General features: G+C 54.3%; 1 protein-coding gene across 3 annotated transcripts; it reads right to left on the bottom strand.

Moving 5' to 3' along the window:
- Positions 1 to 9,254: 9,254 nt before the first annotated feature.
- Positions 9,255 to 15,127, bottom strand: OSR2 (odd-skipped related transciption factor 2). 3 transcript variants are annotated; one of them, XM_030239456.2, is made up of 4 exons: positions 14,879 to 15,127; positions 11,279 to 12,002; positions 10,527 to 10,626; positions 9,255 to 9,735 (listed from the first exon to the last, which is right to left on the bottom strand). In XM_030239456.2, exons 2-4 carry the CDS (start codon positions 11,929 to 11,931, stop codon positions 9,661 to 9,663), a joined length of 828 nt encoding a protein of 275 aa, XP_030095316.1. In that variant the 5' UTR covers positions 11,932 to 12,002; positions 14,879 to 15,127; the 3' UTR covers positions 9,255 to 9,660. The 3 variants fall into 3 exon arrangements, with proteins under 3 accessions (XP_030095316.1, XP_030095291.1, XP_030095284.1); XM_030239431.2 differs by having other exon boundaries at positions 9,255 to 9,817; positions 14,883 to 15,065; XM_030239424.2 differs by having other exon boundaries at positions 9,255 to 9,817; positions 14,879 to 15,064.
- Positions 15,128 to 18,059: the final 2,932 nt, after the last annotated feature.

Genomic DNA, 18,059 nt, shown 5'->3' with positions numbered 1-18,059 from the left:
ATGAACAAAGGAAAGAGAATCCATATGAAAAACAAATGAAAAAAATTCACCCTCTGTGGACAAATTTCTGCTGAAAAGGATATGCACAGTGATCAAAGCAAATTTTAAAGAATGAACGTCTGGAAAAAAAAAACTTTAAAAGATGTTTTAGTTATAATAACGCAGTTATCCAAATGTCAGTGAATTTGATCAAAGCTGATCTACAGAGCTCAGGTTTAGCATTAGGTGAGTCATTTTCTTTTATTAGTGATGCTTTTTCATTCAAATGGGTAAAAAGGTGAGAGTTTGAATATGTTGAAGGTTTCATTGGCTTACAGTAGGGACAGACAAATGAGGCCCACCTAGTTTTACAATCTGGCCCACAGCTACTTTGTTTTTAATAAAATGCAGCATATTGAAAGAGCATGTCTCAACATGTCTTGACCCATCCAAACTGGATCAAGATGGAGAGTCCCATATTGAAACCAGTCCACTCCCAGAATGGGGTCTATTGTCCTCAGGGACTGGGAAGAGTCGCTACCTAGCCATGGGACAGACACCAGCCAGCCTTGCTCCTATCAGCCATGCACCCATCCCTCTCCTGACTGCTTTGGGAGGAATATATTTTCAGGTTTCAGTGCTGCAGGGAGTCCTGGTAGTTTATTTGACCATCTTGACCAGCTTTTATACTACCACAGACTGTCGACATTACCAGTGAGAGCAGTGTGGAAGCCAAAGTGGTGTTAAGTCATCAGGGGCAGTTTGCAAAGCCCATCCAATTTTGGGACGGGGATTTTCTCCTGCCTAGCACTCCAAGCACCTGTATGAGAACAGTCCCCCGGAGCTCTCCAAGGAAAAAGAATAAGGCACTGGTGAAAACCCTGATTTCTCCTCTCGTGAACCCTGAACAGCACCCATCATTGCCTCGAGGAGCATTCCAGGGTGCCTGTTCTGCTGCCTGAGGAAACACCTCAAAACTAGGTTTTAAAACATAGTCACCTTCCTAACCGTCTGTGTTTTGCCTGGGACACTGTAAGGTGCTTGGGAGTTTGTTGGGATATTTAGACAGCAAACTGTGTGAAGACAGGACATGGGTTTCTTGAGCATCATTGGGAGGATGTTCACTACAAGATCCTCATGCTCCATTGATCTCAATGCTATTAGAAAAGAAAAAAGGATTAACAGCAGAGTTAAATCTGAGGGCTTGGAGAGCTGCTACTTTTCACAGCTTGCGACTGAAACTGTGCAAATGCACTTTACAGACCCTTCTCTTATCTGCAATTTCCTGTTGCTGAAACCTGAAGAATTTTAGTCAAACCAGGTTGCTGCCTGCAAGTGAGGCAAAGGCCAATTGAGCACAGAAGCTCCCATGCCATTCCCTAGCTTGAATCAGGACTTTTACAGGGGGACTTTTACGGAAATCAATCTTTTGTGCCCAGAGTTTAGAGAGACAACCAACTGCAGGACAAGGTGGCACCAACCTACAGTTTGGTTGCTCTGTGGTGGCAAGTGTCCACCTGCACCCTCTTACATACAGTACCTTGTAGCAAAATATTCCCTGTGGGAGAGGAAAAGTGAGTTTGCATTTGTGATGGGGTTAGAGAATTCTTTAGAGCAGTTTGTGGGCAGTAGCTGAGGGGCTGAACTTCCACATCCCTTGTTTTGCCTGCAGTAACTTGTTCATTTGCCCACATCCCAGATGGCAAACCTTGTTGAAGAAGACAAACAAGTGCTTCCTCCATTAGGACAGACCTAGGCAAAGGCAGCAAGGTCCCCACCTATAGCACTCATTCCTATGTCATAAACCTAGCTCATTTGAATTTACTGGGTGATTTTAGGGAACTGAACCTCTTATGCACCCCAGAAAAGGACAGAACCCCACGACTGCATTGTAGACTACTTTTCCATTAAAAACTTGGTGTGTCCAGAATTTGTTTTTTGTTTTAAGCAGGCAAATGAGACTCAGAAAAATGTGAGGTGCACACAGCTGAACACCTGAAAATCTGTTTTTAACCTTTTTACTGGGAGTTTGAAAATATGAATCATGACAAAGTTGCAGTTGTAGCTTGGCAGAAACATTACATGTGATAGTGTGAGCTGCCACATACCTCTTAAAGCAGCATTCATTTCAAGACCCAGTTTTCATGAAATAAAATTAGAAGATAATAGGTGCCTGACAAAAGAAGTTGGTGAAGATCTGACCCAATCACCCAGATTTGTTCAGTCATATATATGACTGAAATCCCTTCGACTTCTTTCTTGTTTTCCTAGCGTTTTTCTGTTGCGGTTCCTGCCCAAGATCATTTCCTCTGTGGAGTGGGAAAAGAAGACCACAACATGGAAATGAGAGGCAGAGTCATGGGGTGCTTGTGTGCTTAAATGATTCATGCCAGCAGAACCAGCTCGTGGACTAAATCAGCCCTGGGTTTACATTGTACCCCAGCCAGGCGTCCTTTAAAGGAGTCTGGAGGTCACGGCACCCTGCGGGCAGGTGCACTGCATTTGCATTGCCCTCGCAGGCAGCCGGAGGCTGGAGCTGCCCATGAATCCCATCTGCCATCACAGCTGGGCCTCAGGGCCTTCCAGAAGGGCCCCTGAGGGTTTGCCTTCCCGCCTCCCTCCTTCCCATCCCAGCGTGCGGCAGACAGGGCAGTGCGCGGGGAGCCACAGGGCGGCTGGAAGTATTTATTAGGGCTGTCCCCAGGGCTGGCTCCAGGGACACTCGGGCAGGCAGCCTGGGACCGTAGGTGGTGTCGGGCTGCTCCCCTGCAGGCGTTTTGTCCTTTCCTGGTGACACACTGAGCGCTGAGCGCTGCTGCCCAGCTCAGCTGTGGGGAGCCGGGCAGGAGAGGGTGCCTCCGCAGCCTGGGAGCATTCTCTGTGCTTGGCGACTGCAAACCCCAAGATTAAGATAATCCAGCTGTCTGCCCATGTTTATCAAGCAAAAGAATTTACAATGTTTAAATAAAGGGACTACGAAATAGCAATGAAAACACCTAAAGCATGCCACTTGTGTGGAAGACACTAAGCCTGAAGCAGCCGAGCCCGCTCCACGCAGAGACCCGGGCGTGAGCTCCGGGTTTGTGCTCAGCGTGGCACACGGAGGCCAGGCTGCTTTGAAGGCAGGCAAACTTGCATTAACACGATGGAAAGGAGTAGCTACATTCTAGCGCAGCAGTGATCCATGCAAATTGGGTCACCGGGAGATTTAGAAACTGTACCTTTCAATCCCAGCCAAGGAGATACATCAAGGCGCATTGACGTGCGGCACGGCTGACACACCTTGAGGCATCTTCAGTGCACTGAGTGCTAGTGACGCCAGGGGATGGCAGCTGGCAGTAGTAGAGATAATGCCTTATAAATAATCTCTGAGGGAAAAAAGAAATAAGGGGTTTGCTTCCTTCTACACTTGAAAAAAGACAAACAATCAGCCAACCTACTTCCCCAGACGAACAGATGGGTCTCCAAAATGCCCCGGCATGCAGGAGAGCCCTCACAAGCACTCGGTGAGGGAGCCGCAGGTCAAAGCACTGCCCGGGGGAGCGGGAGTCCCGCAGCACTGCCCGGGGCACGGCACCACCGGCACCGCCCTGCCAGCAGGTTTCCTTCCCCATCCCATCCCTGGTCTGCAGGCAAGGTAAAGTGAGCTTGTTTTGAAGCCATAAATCTGGGGGATTTCTGCAGAGAGGGAAAGTCAAAAGACCTGGGGATTGTAATCCTCTCCTAGCTCCAGCCCTCAGCCATGTGAGGCGATGGAGCCACTCTCTGGATCCTACAAGAATTTCAGGAAAGAAAAAGTCCTGGTGCTCTCCTTCTCCTACTGAGAGGAGGCTGATTTCAAATGGAGTCTGAAGGCCTGGAGATTCACTTGGCCAATCCCAATTGTCCCAGAGCCTGCCCAGCACCCTCTTCAACCCCCTTTCACTGTCCCGATGGAGGACAGCTTGTAGGAGTGTCCTTCATGGCCCCAAATCCAAGCCAGCCCTGTGATGGCTGCAAGGCCTGGCTGCTGGGGCTGGTGGTAGCCTGCAGCCAGGACAGATGTCACCTTCAACCAGCATTGCCAGGTCTGAGAAGAGACGTCTGTCCATCCCCTGGGGCCACTGCATCTCCCAGCACAGCATACAGGGTCTCCATTGGAGCCATGTCCCCCTGCCTGCTGTCCCCTGCTGCCTGTCCCCTGCTGCCTGTCCCCTTGCCTGCTGTCCCCTAATGCCTGTCCCCTGCCTTCTGTCCCCCTGCCTGCTATCCCCTGCTGCCTGTCCCCTGCCTGCCTGTGGGCTGGGGACACAGCCAGTGTGCTCTCCCTGATGATGCAGCCAGGCCAAGGGATCCCTACTGCATACACAACTCACTTCAGGTAAAGCTTGGTATTTTCTGTATCTGTAAATTTCAGATTAAGCTTTTTTGGTCAATCTGTACTGCCAAATTCTGCTCTAGTGCTGACAGAGGAAGAAACTTTCTCAGGGAAAGGTGACCATGCACCACTCCAGCTTGACTGTGTAGGGATGAAGGTGCAAGGCCACTGCTTTTGGGTCCCACCCAGTGCTTTTGGATCCTGCTCCACTCATCATGAAGTCCCAAGTAGTGTTTGAAAGTTGCACCTGGCAGAGGGTGTTCAGGCTTGCAAAGGGAGCTCTAAGAAGGGGAAGCAGCTTATACTTCCATTGCCTTAATTCTGCAGATCTAGGAAAGATGCTTACTGTTTTCAGTGTAGATATTTTTGCATCTCATTTGATAAACTAGGAGCATCTAGTAAAAAGTTTCATAAATATCTGCACCTGAATTTTTGAAAATAGAAGAAAATCAATGTTCTATACAGACATGATGCCTTTATTTTGAATGTAAATAGCTATTTTTAATCCTTTCAATAAAAATAACTTTTTGTCCGGTAGCTACCCTATTTTCATAATAACTGCACTGTTATAAGTTGGAAAATTAACTCATACAATTTACATAAGTAGGAAGGAAGAAATGTGCCATGAGGAGAGAAATACAAGCTATAAACACAGTAAAATTTTAAAATAAAGGAACATATGCCTAAACCCTTGTGTAATATATTTCGGCAAATCCAGTCACTCTTCTACACTTTATGTATAGAGGGCTATCTGCAGTTGCAGTATTAGGAGGCTCTGAGCCACCAGTGCACCTTAGCTGACTAACTGCAAACTCAGTGCTGACCTTCTGGGACTGGAGCACTGAACCTCGAATCACTGGCTCCTCTTGATCTTCATGAGGGCCACGTAGTTTGGGGCTGCAACAACAGCGCTGCTGACAACAGTGTTTCCACCCTGAGCTCCCCAGGCTGCCACCAGCTGCGTGTGCCACCAGCCCTGGTGCTCCTGGGACTATGCTGCTGGCTTTGAGTCAGAGCCAGCATGCTAAAGTGGTCCAAGTACATCTATGGCACCTGTTCTGATGTCTCCTGAGTGTCGTGTGGACATTGCATCAATTGATGGGATCACAAGGAAGGACCAGCAGTGGGTGAGAAGTGCCACACAAGGGACACGAGCTCTGGGTCAGGGAGAAGAGAGGAGCTCATTTGGGCTGGTGGCTGAAGGACAGAATGAGGCATCAAGTAGAAGTCGGAGTGGTTCAAAGGGAACCAAAAATTCTAAGTGTAGGAAGTTGCTCTGGAAAAGATATTGACATGTGGGATGAGACATGGGAAAGCAAAAAAGAAACAGGAGGGAAAAAATAGGGAAAGAGATGGAGGTGAGACTAGGCAGGAGGCAGGGTGTGTTACAGGATGTCTGGGGTAAGAGAAGCAACTCCTGAAGCAAACATCCAAAAGTAGAGCAGTCAGAAGGAAGAAGGAAGAGGAAAAAGGAAAGGGAGAGAAGGCAGAGAGGAGCTGAAGAGTGGTTTTTCACATGTTTTACTCTAAGGGACCCTAGGCACCAGCCCCTAGACCCAGGCAGACATGGCTATGCCACATTCCTGGGCTGCTGCTGGGTGTTTGACATTTAGATCTGGGCTAAGGTGGTACTGATATAAAGCTGGGCTTTGCCAGCAAATTTGCACTGCATCAGATACAGTCTGTGCTGGCTGGAATAGCATGACATGCCATTGCTAAGTAATATTTATCACATAGAAAAGCTTTATGCACAATTAGCTGGGCTGAGCTGCTCTGCCATCAGCTGTGGACAGTGTCTGTTTCAGCAACTGATATGCAAAGAGCTCAGTTTTCAGATGCAACTTAAAGGGCTATAATTTGTCCCTAAAAAATGTAGATTATTGTGACATTCTTATTATCTGTTGTTCTTTTCTCTCTGGTATGTAGCACAGCTAGTTCTCTTTCCTGCTACAGCACTGCAGCTGCTGCCTCTAACACAGCAAAAGATGCAGAATTGGCCCATGCCAGTGCAGGCAAAAAATAAGCAGTGCCAAAAAAGAAGGGGCAATGAGAGAGAGTAACAGAGAGCAGCAGGAGGCAGGTGGTTTGGGAAGCTCTGGGAAACTGCAGAAGCATAGAGCTGTGTGCTGTGTTCTGTGACTGAGCAGAGAACTTCCAGAGGGAAGGAGAATACTTCACAGAGGCACAAATGGCAGTCACAGGGATATTGCTGTATTTAGTGTTTGCATTGTGAAAGTCAGGATGAAACTTTATGGCTATAAAAACCCTAGCCCTGCCCAAAAAGTAGCTTTACAGAGCTTGTTTCTGTTCCCAACAGGTCTAAAACCAACAAACCATATGTGTATTTTAACATGTTCTTTATAGCTGCCTCTGAAATTTTCCAGGGATGGATGAATTTTTAAAAAGTGAATGGGGTGTGGCAGTGCTATAGGCAAGTGAATTGATAGTAAAGAGAAACACTAGATCATTCTCTGAGATTTTAAGATGATAGCTACTGGTTTAAAGATAAAAAAAAAAAAATAACAGTTCATGGACCAACAGTTAGAGATACTCGTTGCTGACCTGCTTCAGTAATTTGGGGTTTTTTCTGACTGCTGAACTTTAGAAATCCTCAGAAGAAAAAATTACAGTCTGGGTCTGCTCAGGGGGAAGATTATTAAACAAGCAACCTCAAACAATTAAATAAAACCTTAGCTATATACAATCACTTTAATTTTGTCCTTTGATATTGCTCATCTGATTAAGTTCTTTCCAAACAAACTTCACACAGAACTTGGCCCATGAGGAGCGGACTGAGCCCATATGTATCCTGACAGGAGTGTTTACTCAAACAGAGTTATCCCAGCCTTGCCCTGAGTACTTGGGGACGTAAAACGGCCTGGGGACAGGAACTCAGAGAACAATAAGGAGAGAGAAACTTAGAGGAAATAACCTACTGAGAGAACAGGAATGCGCTGAGAGTGGAAGAATCAGTCAGATGGGAAGACATCAGATATGGGGAAAATGCCCAAGAGGGAGAAAAAGATGCTCATGAAGAGAGGTTTGGAGAGGAGCAGTGCAGAGAGAAAAGCATTTTGAAGAGGGAGAACAAGGGCTGCCAACAAGGCAGGGTGGTGTGTGAGAAAAGATATTTCTAGGGGTGCAGCACCCCAGCAAAGAAGGGGTGCAAGTTCACAGGCGGTGAAGAGGAAGAGACCAGATGGCACTGACATAAACTTTGACTAGGGAGGCTGCTCTTCAGCCAGCAGATGAGTATTTCTGGCTGCAGAAACATTCTTTCCTTCCCCATCTTCCTAGACAGGAGCAGATGAAGACATAGGACTTGACCACATAAGAAATTTTGAGTTTGGCACTGTCAAATCTGCTGTACCAGTGGAAGTTCACCTGGCTGCCTGGTCTGGGACAGAGCAGGGCTGGCTCATAGTCCCTGCCCCATGGTAGCCTTCTGTGGAGGCAGTGCTAGCAGTAATGCAGAGCTTTCTGCACCCATGGTCTGACTGCCACTCAGGCACTGCTGGGTTTGACTTGCTGCTCATTAACAGTGTCCAGGCAGTGGTCCCTGCCAAAGGACCAGCCTGAATCAGGGATGGTGACAGTGTGGCCACACAAGCCCTGTCAACACCTGCTGCTTTTGGACATGTTAGATCTGTGATCCTTCCCACGGATGGACCAGCCTAGAGTTCTGATACCCTGCTAGATGGAGCCCAGGAGTGAAGCCCTCTCTGCTGAACTGGATCTAAGGAGATTGCTCTCTTGGACAGGGCTCCCTGGGCCTGGGGAAAATATTTCTCCCTGCCATTCTAACCTGGTCCTTCATTTGGCAGAGGAGTAGGGAAGGATGATTGCCCCCAGCCTGAGAAAGGGCAATTTTTTGGGGCCCCAAACTACTCAAGATATTGTGGAGAGGGTGCCAGGAGTGACAAGAGCAGTGGGATGGTAATGAGGGGACGCACATGACCATGTTGCCCTGCAGTACATCATGGAAAATACCTCAGTGTTGGCCCCACACCCTTCCAGAAGACTCCACAGGCACCGGTGAGGGGCTTGCAAGGATGACAAGGGAGGTGCAGTGCCACCATCCTGCCGCCTGCAGTCCCGGTGCAGGCACTGAGTGCGGCCCAAGAGGAGGACACGCGGAATCGCCGAAAGCCGCCCCGGCGGGGAGAGCCTGGGGCCCCCACGGTGGGGTAAGGGTCTCCGGAGAGGGGAGGAACAATCCCTCTCCGTCTAACCCCCAGGGTGTGACTTGTGCTCGGCCTTGCAGATGGAGGAAGGGGATGGGGTGAGGGGATCCCTGCTCCCAGTGCCGCAGCTCTGCCACGGCCCGCGGATGAGCCCGGGGCGGAGGGCGGGCGGAATTGGCGCCTCGCTGTTTGCTTCCAGAGCTGCCGGGAAAGAATCGTCTTCTGCAGGATAAAGTCCCTGTCTAGGCGGGTGAATTGCCCGTGTCCAAAGTCTACAGGCAGGAGGCTGCCTGCTTCAATCCCTGCGAGAGGGATAACTTTTACAATATACGGCCTGATTGCAAATAAGTTACTAATAAGCCGCTTTGGCGTAAGAACGGCTCTATGCATTATTTCCTAAGATCTGTTTATTTGTAAATATTTCTTTGTTTTTCTTCTTTAAAAAAAATCGTTCGGGAAAATTAGAAAAAAAAGGTACAGAAGTTAATATTTAGACATTCATACTATTAAGTAATAGAGCTATAAACTCTCAAATAAGGCACTTTCATTTTACTTAACAATAGATAACACAATAGCGACAGTGGAACAGACCAAACAAAAGCGATCACCAAAATTGTTGTGACAGTACAATTACCCGGCTAGGAAATTTATTCAATATGCTTTGCCATTGCATTGACACAGCAGGAAAAAAAAAGCCCAAATGCTCAGAGAATAATACAAGAAGGCGGGAGGTATTTGGAAAAAAAAAAAAAGATTTATTTTGAAATAAATTTTTAAAGAGATACTTTGTCTCCATGATTTGTTATCGATGTGCATCTGACACGATACAAAACAAACACACAAAGAAAAAACCACGTTCTGTACAGAGCTCTAAAATGAGCAGCGATTATCTACAAGATGAGCTTTACGCTTGGGTGTGGGTTGGAGAGGGGCCCGATCCTGCAGTCCGCACTCTCTAAACGAGTTTCGCAGACATGTGGTAGGAAAGCTTGGCCCCGAGTCTGCGTGCGTGTCTCCGTGTGTGTGCGTGCGCGTCTGTGAGTTCCTACAATACACTCCTTGAGTAAAGTGGGCAAGTTGGAGCTGCCGGAGCGGGCGCGGGTCCCTGGCTGCTCTAGAAGTCCTGCCGCGGGGTGTGAGTTAGACTGTGCCGCCGTAGATCACAGTTTCGCCTGAACACTTTGCCGCACTGCTCACAGTTGTAGGGCTTGATGTCTGTATGGGTAAGAAGGTGAGTTTTCAGGTTACTTCTTTGATTAAAGGTTCTTCCACATGTGGGGCATTTGTGTGGAGATTCCTGTTCAGATTTGAAGCAAGCAAAGGATTAATCCTTCACAAACCACCTTGTTTAACGTATTACTGCACTTTTTCTCACCGCAACGCACAACTTGAGATATCGGGGGAGGACACGAATGAGAGGAGCCCCGTACGGCCGGGCGGCCGCCCACCTCTCCCTGTCCTGCCCCAAAAGCCTTATTTTATAGTTCTGGAGTAGTGATGTTCCGCGCCCCTAGGGCACACGGAAAACAGCCTCCGCACAGCCCTCCCGCTCCGGGACACCCGCTGCCCGCCCGGCCGCCACGGCGGTCCCTCCGCATCGCATCCCGTGGCAGGGCCGCCCCGCTGCCCCGCGCCCGCTGCCGCCGCCAGGGCAAGGCTGCAGCCCTCAACGAAAAACGCTTCGAAGCAGCAGCGTGGACAAACCCGAACCCGGGGCTCACTCCCCGCCGCCAACCGCGTCCCCGCTGTCTTTAAGCCCGTCTCCCAAGGGCGCCGTTTATCCGCGGGTGTCCCGCGGCCGCGGAGGTAATCACGGGCCGCTGTTCCCCCGCGGACCCACGGGGCCGTCCAGTGCCCGAGCCCCCTCGCTCCCCTCCGCACCAGAGCCCTGTTCCCCCGGTGGCCACCGCCCCTGCCCCGCGGCGGGCCAAGCCGAGCCGGGCCGGGCCGGGCCGGAACAGCGCCGGCGGCACACGCGTTGAGAGGCCTGGGAAGGGCGGGCTCACCTGCATGTGTAGGGTTTTGTGGACCGCCAGGGTCCTGGACTGGCAGAAGCCCTTCCCGCACTCCTGGCACTTGAAGGGTTTCTCTTTGGAATGAATGTACCTGGAAGGCAACCCGTGGGGTGAGCAGCGCTGCCGGAGGCGCGTGGGCCCCGCGACCCCAGATCCCGCTTCCCCAAACTCGACCCCTTCTCCCAGACGCCCTCACCCTCCTCTTACTTCCTTTCCCCGTTACTATTCTGTCTATGGTTAAACTTCTTGGCCGGTTCAAAACATTTGCAGTAATTCGTATCGAAGCGTGACTGCACTCTCTGGTGCCAGACCGGGAGAGCATCTGCGCTGCCGGCCGAACCCGAGCCCGCTCTTCCCCGAAAGCGGAGAGGATTCTCAGCTCTGCGGCCGCGGGAGCCTCTCAGCGCGGGCAGCAGCGTGCGGAGATGGGTGGGGGATCAGCAGAGAAGCGCCCACCTGCGATCCGTCCTGTTCCCTACACCCCCCAGGGTCATGACTCAGAAGCACAAAAGCCCCGGGATCTTCATCTCCGGCTGTGAACCCCTCTAGCTCTCCCTCAGGAGAGTGCCCTTCCCACACAAAGCGCAGGTTTCGGCTGCCCAGGTCCCTCCGTGGCCTCTGAATCTGAGCCGGGGGCTTTTCCTGTTTCCATGGCTCCTGGAGCCGCTGAATCTCAGCCCCCTCGAGCGGCTCACCCCACCCCAGCTGCGCACTGCCCGACCCCAGTCGTGGTGGCCCCTCACCGGTGGTCCCGCAGGTGGTCCTGCCTCCGGAAAGCTTTGTGGCAGATGTCGCAGGTGTAAGGCCGCTCGTCCGTGTGGGTTCGCTCGTGGATGAGGAGGTTATAGGACTTGGTGAAGTGCCTGCCGCAGAACTTGCAAATGAACTCCTTTTTCGTCTTGGAGGGCAGGCGGCCGCGGGAAGGCTTCCTGTCCGGGGACAGCTTGCTGATGCCCGACAGGGGCGAGGCCAGTCCGGGACTCAGCTTGGCGAGCTCCCCCACCTTGGGGGGGTCCTCCTGCGTGGCGGCCACGGCCAGGTTGGCAAAGTCAAAGCGGGGCCTGTCCTTGTGCAGTGCAGGGAGGACGTGGGCGATGGCCCCTTGCTTGGGGTGGAAGAGGTGCGTGGCAAAGGGGAGTGCGGGGAAAGGGAAGCGGGAGTCCACCAAGCCCTGCGCCGCCATCTCCGTGATGGTAGAGCGGGTGATTTCATGCACATTGGGGTAGCCCAATGTCCAGTGGTTCATGTGCATGGTTTGCACGGCGCTGAGTCCGTACAGACCTTGCAGCTGGTCCACAGCTGCAGGGAAGGTGTTCACAGCCTGGAGGAAGGAGTAGTTAGTGAGTTGCAGGGACGGGTGCAGCGGGATGGGGGCTGGCAGAGCCTTGCTTCCCATCTTCCCGAGGTGGGTGCGAGCCGGCAGAGCAGCTGGTGCCTCTGTTGGGCTTCCGAGACCGGGAGAAAATCCTAGGAAGAAAGAGGGAGAAAGGAGGAGAGAGAGACTTTTACTGAGAGCAGCGTGGTGCTCCTTAGCCGAGGCGAGCGCAGCAGCGGAGCCAGGGAGGGCCAGGCACGGCTCCGGTGCGCTGCCTTTCCGCGGCCCCAGTACCCCGCCGCAGCACAGGCGCCCGTCCTCCAACCGACACCGGCCCACGGCGCGATCGCTTCCACCGGAGAAGCTAAAGCGTAGGAAATAAATAAATAAAAATAGCGTTCCCAAAACGACCACCCCAAAAAAAAAAAAAAAAAAAAAAAACCAAAAAAAAAAAAAAAAAAAAAAAAAAGGAGAAAACCCAGCAGCCACCCAACCGAAGGCGCCGCAAATTCAAATTAAACGAATCGTGTTAAAATACAGACGGAACGGAGACGCGGCCGGGGACGAAGCCTCTCCGCTTTCCGTCGCCCAGCCACCTTCCCCCTCAGCGCCCACCGCGGGGACCCCGGAGCCGCCTCCCTCCTGCCCCCCGCGCCGACCTGGCCCCCGGCGTCGCTCCCACCCTCCGCCCAGCCTCCTGCGGGCGCAGAGGCCCCGACCCCGACCCCTCCTGGCTGGGGCCTCCCCGGGATAGAGCAGGGTGTTCACGGAGAGACGAGTCAGGCCCGGGGGGCGGAGCGGGGGGGAATAAACCCCGCGTTCGTCCTAGCTCCGTTGCTTATTTTTCTTCCTTCAACAACAACTCATTTATCAAGATAACCGCAGGAGAGAAAATGAGTCCCTACCCCGCACGCACACCTCTTACCCAGCCCCCCGCGCAGCAGCCATCCCAGCGGCAGCTAGAAGAGCGGCCGGCCCGGAGGCCTCCCCGGCCCGCCGAGAGCCGCCCGGCACGGCGCTGCCCCGCACTCCGCTCCCTCCGCGCCGCGGGGCCGAGAAGGGAGACCGCAGCCCCAGCAGGACGTAGCCGTGCGGCCGAGCCCCCCCACCCCCTCGGGCGTCCCTCGGCCGGGAGCTTCGCCGGAGCGGCGGGGCCGTGAGCTAATGAGAGGTGTGTGACTGTCAGAGGGTTTCACTCAGCCCATTCAACCGAAACCGCCGGGCCCGCTGCTCCCATCGCAAGGGGGTCCCCTCGGCCGACCCCGGGCAACGCTCCCCCCCCCGCGGTCAGGGGGACATCGGCGCGGGGAGCAAGCCCCTGCCGTTTCCCTTTTTTTTGCTTTCGTTGAGGGTTCACTTCCAGCAGCCAAGAGGCTGCCGGGACCCAAGAAAGCGGCCAAAGCAAACGCCGGGGTCTCTCCGGGCCTGTAAACAAGAGGTAGGGCCGAGGGTGACCCAGCACCTCAAGGGATTTGCGTGGAGGGTCTGGTAACGCGCAGTTTCCAAAATAAACAAGAGAACCTCCCCCCACAAAAATCCTAAACCCACCCCCTCCAAACAACAACAAAAAATAAGGAAACTCCGAATGCAGAGCCGGCGCTTCGTGAGCTGTGTCCCTGCCTCCCGGGCCGCTGCCGCCCGGCTCCTGCCGTTCCGCTGGCACCGCGCGCACTCCGGCTGCAAAGATACTTTTCGATTTCTTTCCTAAAATACCCTTCCCTCCACGTTTGTGGCACAGCACAATTGGCCGACTGGGGAAAAAAAATATGTGGCAAGGAGGTCGGGTGTGAAGTGCAGTGCTGCCTACTCCTGTTTTCGTTTGCCTCGAGTCGTGGCTCTCGGGAGCTTCCTCCGCTGTTTTCCTCGTTTGTGATGGTATCGACACTGGGGACAGTTATCGATACTGTTATATACGGCGATCTTTTCGTTTTATTGTGGGGGGGTGGTTGTCCATAGAGACTTATTTTTAAAGATGTCGTAGTGTGAGTTCCTATTCGCTTTCCGCGAGGAACCGAAGCAATTAAATCACTTTTCGTTGGCTGCTCCGGCGGCTCCTGCCTCCATCCCGGTTGTTTGAGGCTGGGTTTTGGAGCCACCGGCTGGGAGCTATGACCGAGGCAGGAGCAGTGTTTCTGTAGGGCAGAGCTCCCTCTGTTACAGCCCCGTTTGGTGGGTGTGTATGGGGGTGTCATTGTACCAGGCTCGTTTTGGTGTCAAAGAACCAGCTCTGAGAAAACTATTCTGAACACGAAACCCTCATTTTAAGGTAGGAACTTCGAAAACCACACTTCTGTCTGAATGGGGGTACATATGTTACTATTTGTATTTGAAAGTAACTTTAATAAAACGTATAAAAAAAGAATAGAAAGCGCCTTCGAACGTGATTTTAAGGCCATTTATATTAAGGTGTGTTGGGGCCGAGGGGTTGAAAGTCAACCAAAAACGGATGTTACTTAAACCTTGGCACTTCCTTTTCCCTTTTCCATTCGGAGAGCTTAATTAAATAAAGCCCGGTGCCAGGACTGCCCTCTCTACCTGCTTGCCGCCGACCTGCTGGTCCGGCTCGCGCTCCCCGTTCTCCCACGGTGGGGCCGGGACCATGACCCGAAGGCGCTGCCGTCCTACCCAGGGGAGAGGGTGGGCACCGGGTCGCCTCCGCTCCCCGACGGCCTCGCTCGAAGCGGCGACGGCCGCTGCCCGCGCAGCCAGGTGTTCCCCCCGGCCGAGGTTTCTCCAGTGCGACCCACGGCTTAGCTCGCAGTCCATGCACGGACCGGCTGCTCCCTGCCAGGAGTTTCGCGTGAAGGACATCGAGAGCGCATCCCGGCAGGCTGCTGTCCCCTGCCTCGCACCAAAGCGCCCGCGGCGTGCAGGGGGGGGACACCCGCACCCCAAGCAGCCGAGGAGCTGCGAACTGAAAGTAAACCCGGCGGCCCTGCGCTCCCGGCTGAGCGCACGCTCCGCTCCCGGGGCGGCCGCCCCGCTCCCGCCGACGGCAGCGGGTAGGGCGGGCCCCGGAGCCACTCACCTACCGCAGCCTGCTGCTCCTCCGGGGGCAAAGCTGAAGCGGCGGCCGCGGCACCTTCACGGAGACATTAGATCCACAGCGTGGGCTCTCAGCGGGGCCGGCGCCCGGCGGCGACCGGCATGTTGCGGAGGGCTGGGCGGCGGCTGGGAGCTCTGGCCGCGGCGGTCCCGAGGCCCCGGCATAGACCGCCGCCTCCCGCCCGCAGCCTCCCGCCTTCGACCCCGGCGAGGCTCGGCGCGAGTCTGAGCCGCCCCCTGCCCGGTCCATCACATTTCAGCGGTGACTGGCGTGGAGCGCTGTCCCCGCCCGCCCGCCGCCGCCGCCGGCCCACCCCGCGGCGCGCACAGCCCCGCGCTCGGGGCCGCGCCGCTCCGCCCCGACGGGACGGGACGGGACCGCCCCCGGCCGCTGCCCCGGCCCCGGCCCGCCCCGCCGCGCCAGCCCCACTGTTTACTTGTGTTTGGGTAGCAACTGGGCTTTAAAGTGGCAGGACGCCCCCCGCTCCCCCTGCGTCACCTAAGGTGACTTTCCCCTCAGAGAACAGTTCGACGCCCCCCGTCCCACTGCCGGCCGCGGGTATTTGCGCGCTCCTTGCGTCTCGCAGCCCATTTCAGCTGCCCGTCGTGCCCCAGCTGGAGTGACATAGGCGGCCCGACTGGCTTAAATATCTAAAATAACACTTCCAAACCTAGAGCGTGGGGTTTTTTGGTCGCCTATGTCTCCAAGAGTAGGTGCAGATAGTGCTGAAGTCCCAAATGGGCTCGTGGCCCATGTCGGGTCGCCCTATGGACCGTCAGCGTTTCGGCACTGCCCTTTCACTGTGACTGAGTCGCCTAAGGGCAGATTCGGGAAGAGAAGCTCTGCGGAGGCATCCCCATGCTCAGTGACTAAGCACACAATCCCTACCTGGAACAGACACATAGTTTCGAAAGCAGTTTCGATTTATTCCCAGGGAATTCACTGCTAAATGGGGCCTCCCTAGCCCTCTTCAAATGACTCGACTAGGGAGCTCTATTCATGTTCGTCGATAGTTGCAATGCGGCTGGTTGCCGGCTTTGGGTTACATTTTTATCTGTAATATTATCTTGTTATGAGAGTTATTTCAATCACATGTATGGGGAATTAATCGTATAATATGGACTGGAAATTGGAACTAGAATTGGAAAAGGACAAAAAGATGTCGGGGAAAATGGCACTTAAAGGATAGCTTTGAAAAATTTTCAAAGATAAGGTCTATGCAGGTTAATTCAAGCCCGAGGTAGAGAAGAGGACATAAGTTACGGCTGCATGGGGATATTTTTCTCCTTTTAGTGTCCTCTAAGAATAAACTAATCAAAGAGGGGATAAGAGTCGGCAGAGGAAGTTTTGGCCGTGTCTCCTCACAGGGCAGCGCAGCCGAGGATGGTGCACGTTGCAGCCCGCGGCTGCCGCCGGCCGCCAGGGCTATTTTTCGTTTCTTTTCCTAAATCCCTGCTTCGAAAATGCTCTGTTTTAAATCCAGACAGCCTAAATAAATAGCATCTCTTCTCCCGGCCAGTGAGGATACGAAAGTTCACAATTTGCGGAGAAGGAGTGATTTCCTCGGTCCGGGTATGAGGTGGGTGCGGGCCGCCTCGGGGAGCCTGCACAGGGCAAGGGGTCCTCGGCCGAGGCTGGGCTGCGGGACTCCGACAGGACGCGGGGGCAGGACCCGCATGCTCTCGTTTTGCTTTCTCGAAAGAGTGCGGTTGCTTCAAGAACGAAGTTAAAAGGGGTCTTTAGAGTCGCAATTTCTTCTCCACACTGCTGGCTTCTGGATACCAAGAGCAACACCACCGGACTCAAGGATCAAAGGGAAATTGTTTCGGGAGAACCATAATTTCTTGCCCTTTACAGCAAGTAGAAATACGACGCACTTGTGGAGTAGAAAAAAAAAATAAGATATATATATATATATATATTCAACAACCAACTCAAAATCAAAATCAGAATCTAAAAAAATCCCCAAACAACAACGACCTCCTCAAATCACAAGCCGACCAGGCAACGAAAAAGCCTCAAAGCGGAGGGAACTCGGGAGGGAGACGGTGCGGTGCGACGTCACTGCCCGGGCTGTTTGCTCCCCGGTCGCTCGTGGTACCTTTTTGGCTACGGCGCGCTCTCCCACCACCGGCAGTGCGCCGGTCGCCGCGCACGTCTGTGCTGGCCGGGAGCACCCGGTGACCCCGGTGCGACTTCGCCCTGCCCGGCCGGCAGGTGCGCGGCAAGAGCCGGCCGTGCGGCCCTCCGGTAATGCCGCGTCAGCTCCGCACCGGGCGGAGCCCGGGCTCGCTCGGACGCCGCGGGGCTTCAAGGCAGTAGCACCCGTCGAGCGGCGGTGACACGAGCCGGGGCAGGAGCCCAGCACTCCCATGTCACCTTTCCGCGTCCATCTGAGGAGAGCGCCTCCAGCACCCAAAGCACTTTCCCCCTCGGCGGGGAGGCCGCCCGGTTGCGCCGGGCCGGGCGCGGGCACGGCGGGGCGGTGGGGGGCAGCGCCCGGGGCCGCGCTGTGCCCGCCGGCGGCGGCGGCCCGCGGTGCTGCAGCGTCGCCTGGAGGCCGGCGCGGCGCCCTGCGCGCTCCGCCCGCCCCGGCACGGGCCCCGGCCCCGCCGTGGGTGTCCCGGCACGGGCCCCAGCACATTGGGATGGGAGTCCCGGCGGACCCAGAGCGGGGCCCTCCTCGCACCGCCCGAGAGGGCGGCCGCAGGGCCCCGAAGAGCGCGGAGGCAGCACCGCTATCCGCAGGCGTTCGAGCGCTCACCTCGCATCTCCTTTTCCCATCCGCGCGTCCCGCCGGTACAGACATCGCCGCGGTTATCTCAGCCTCCCCCCGCTCTCTCTTTTCACACCCCCCCAAAAAAATTCATCCGGAGCTCTGGATTCCGTCCAGAGGAGCAAGGAGATAGGCAGTGTTTGTTCTTGATGCGAGGAAGAGATTAAAGCAGTTCCTCCGCGGTCGTGAAGCTTGGGGCAAACCTTGACCATTCGCCCCTTTCTGAGCACAGTAATGCGCCCGGGAGACAGTACCAGGTCCCGCAGCGGCGCTTGTCGGGCCCTCCCGCGGGGCACCGTGCGCGGCCGCGGTGCGGGATGCGTGCACGGTGCGGTATCGGCAGTGGGGGGCCGCGGTGGCCGGGAACTCATCCCCGCGAAAACGAAT

This window comes from Serinus canaria, chromosome 2 (assembly GCF_022539315.1).
Source record: "Serinus canaria isolate serCan28SL12 chromosome 2, serCan2020, whole genome shotgun sequence".
Classification (NCBI taxonomy): domain Eukaryota; kingdom Metazoa; phylum Chordata; class Aves; order Passeriformes; family Fringillidae; genus Serinus; species Serinus canaria.
Note: the sequence above shows the minus strand (reverse complement) of the source record. Positions and strands in the feature narration are given on the sequence as shown.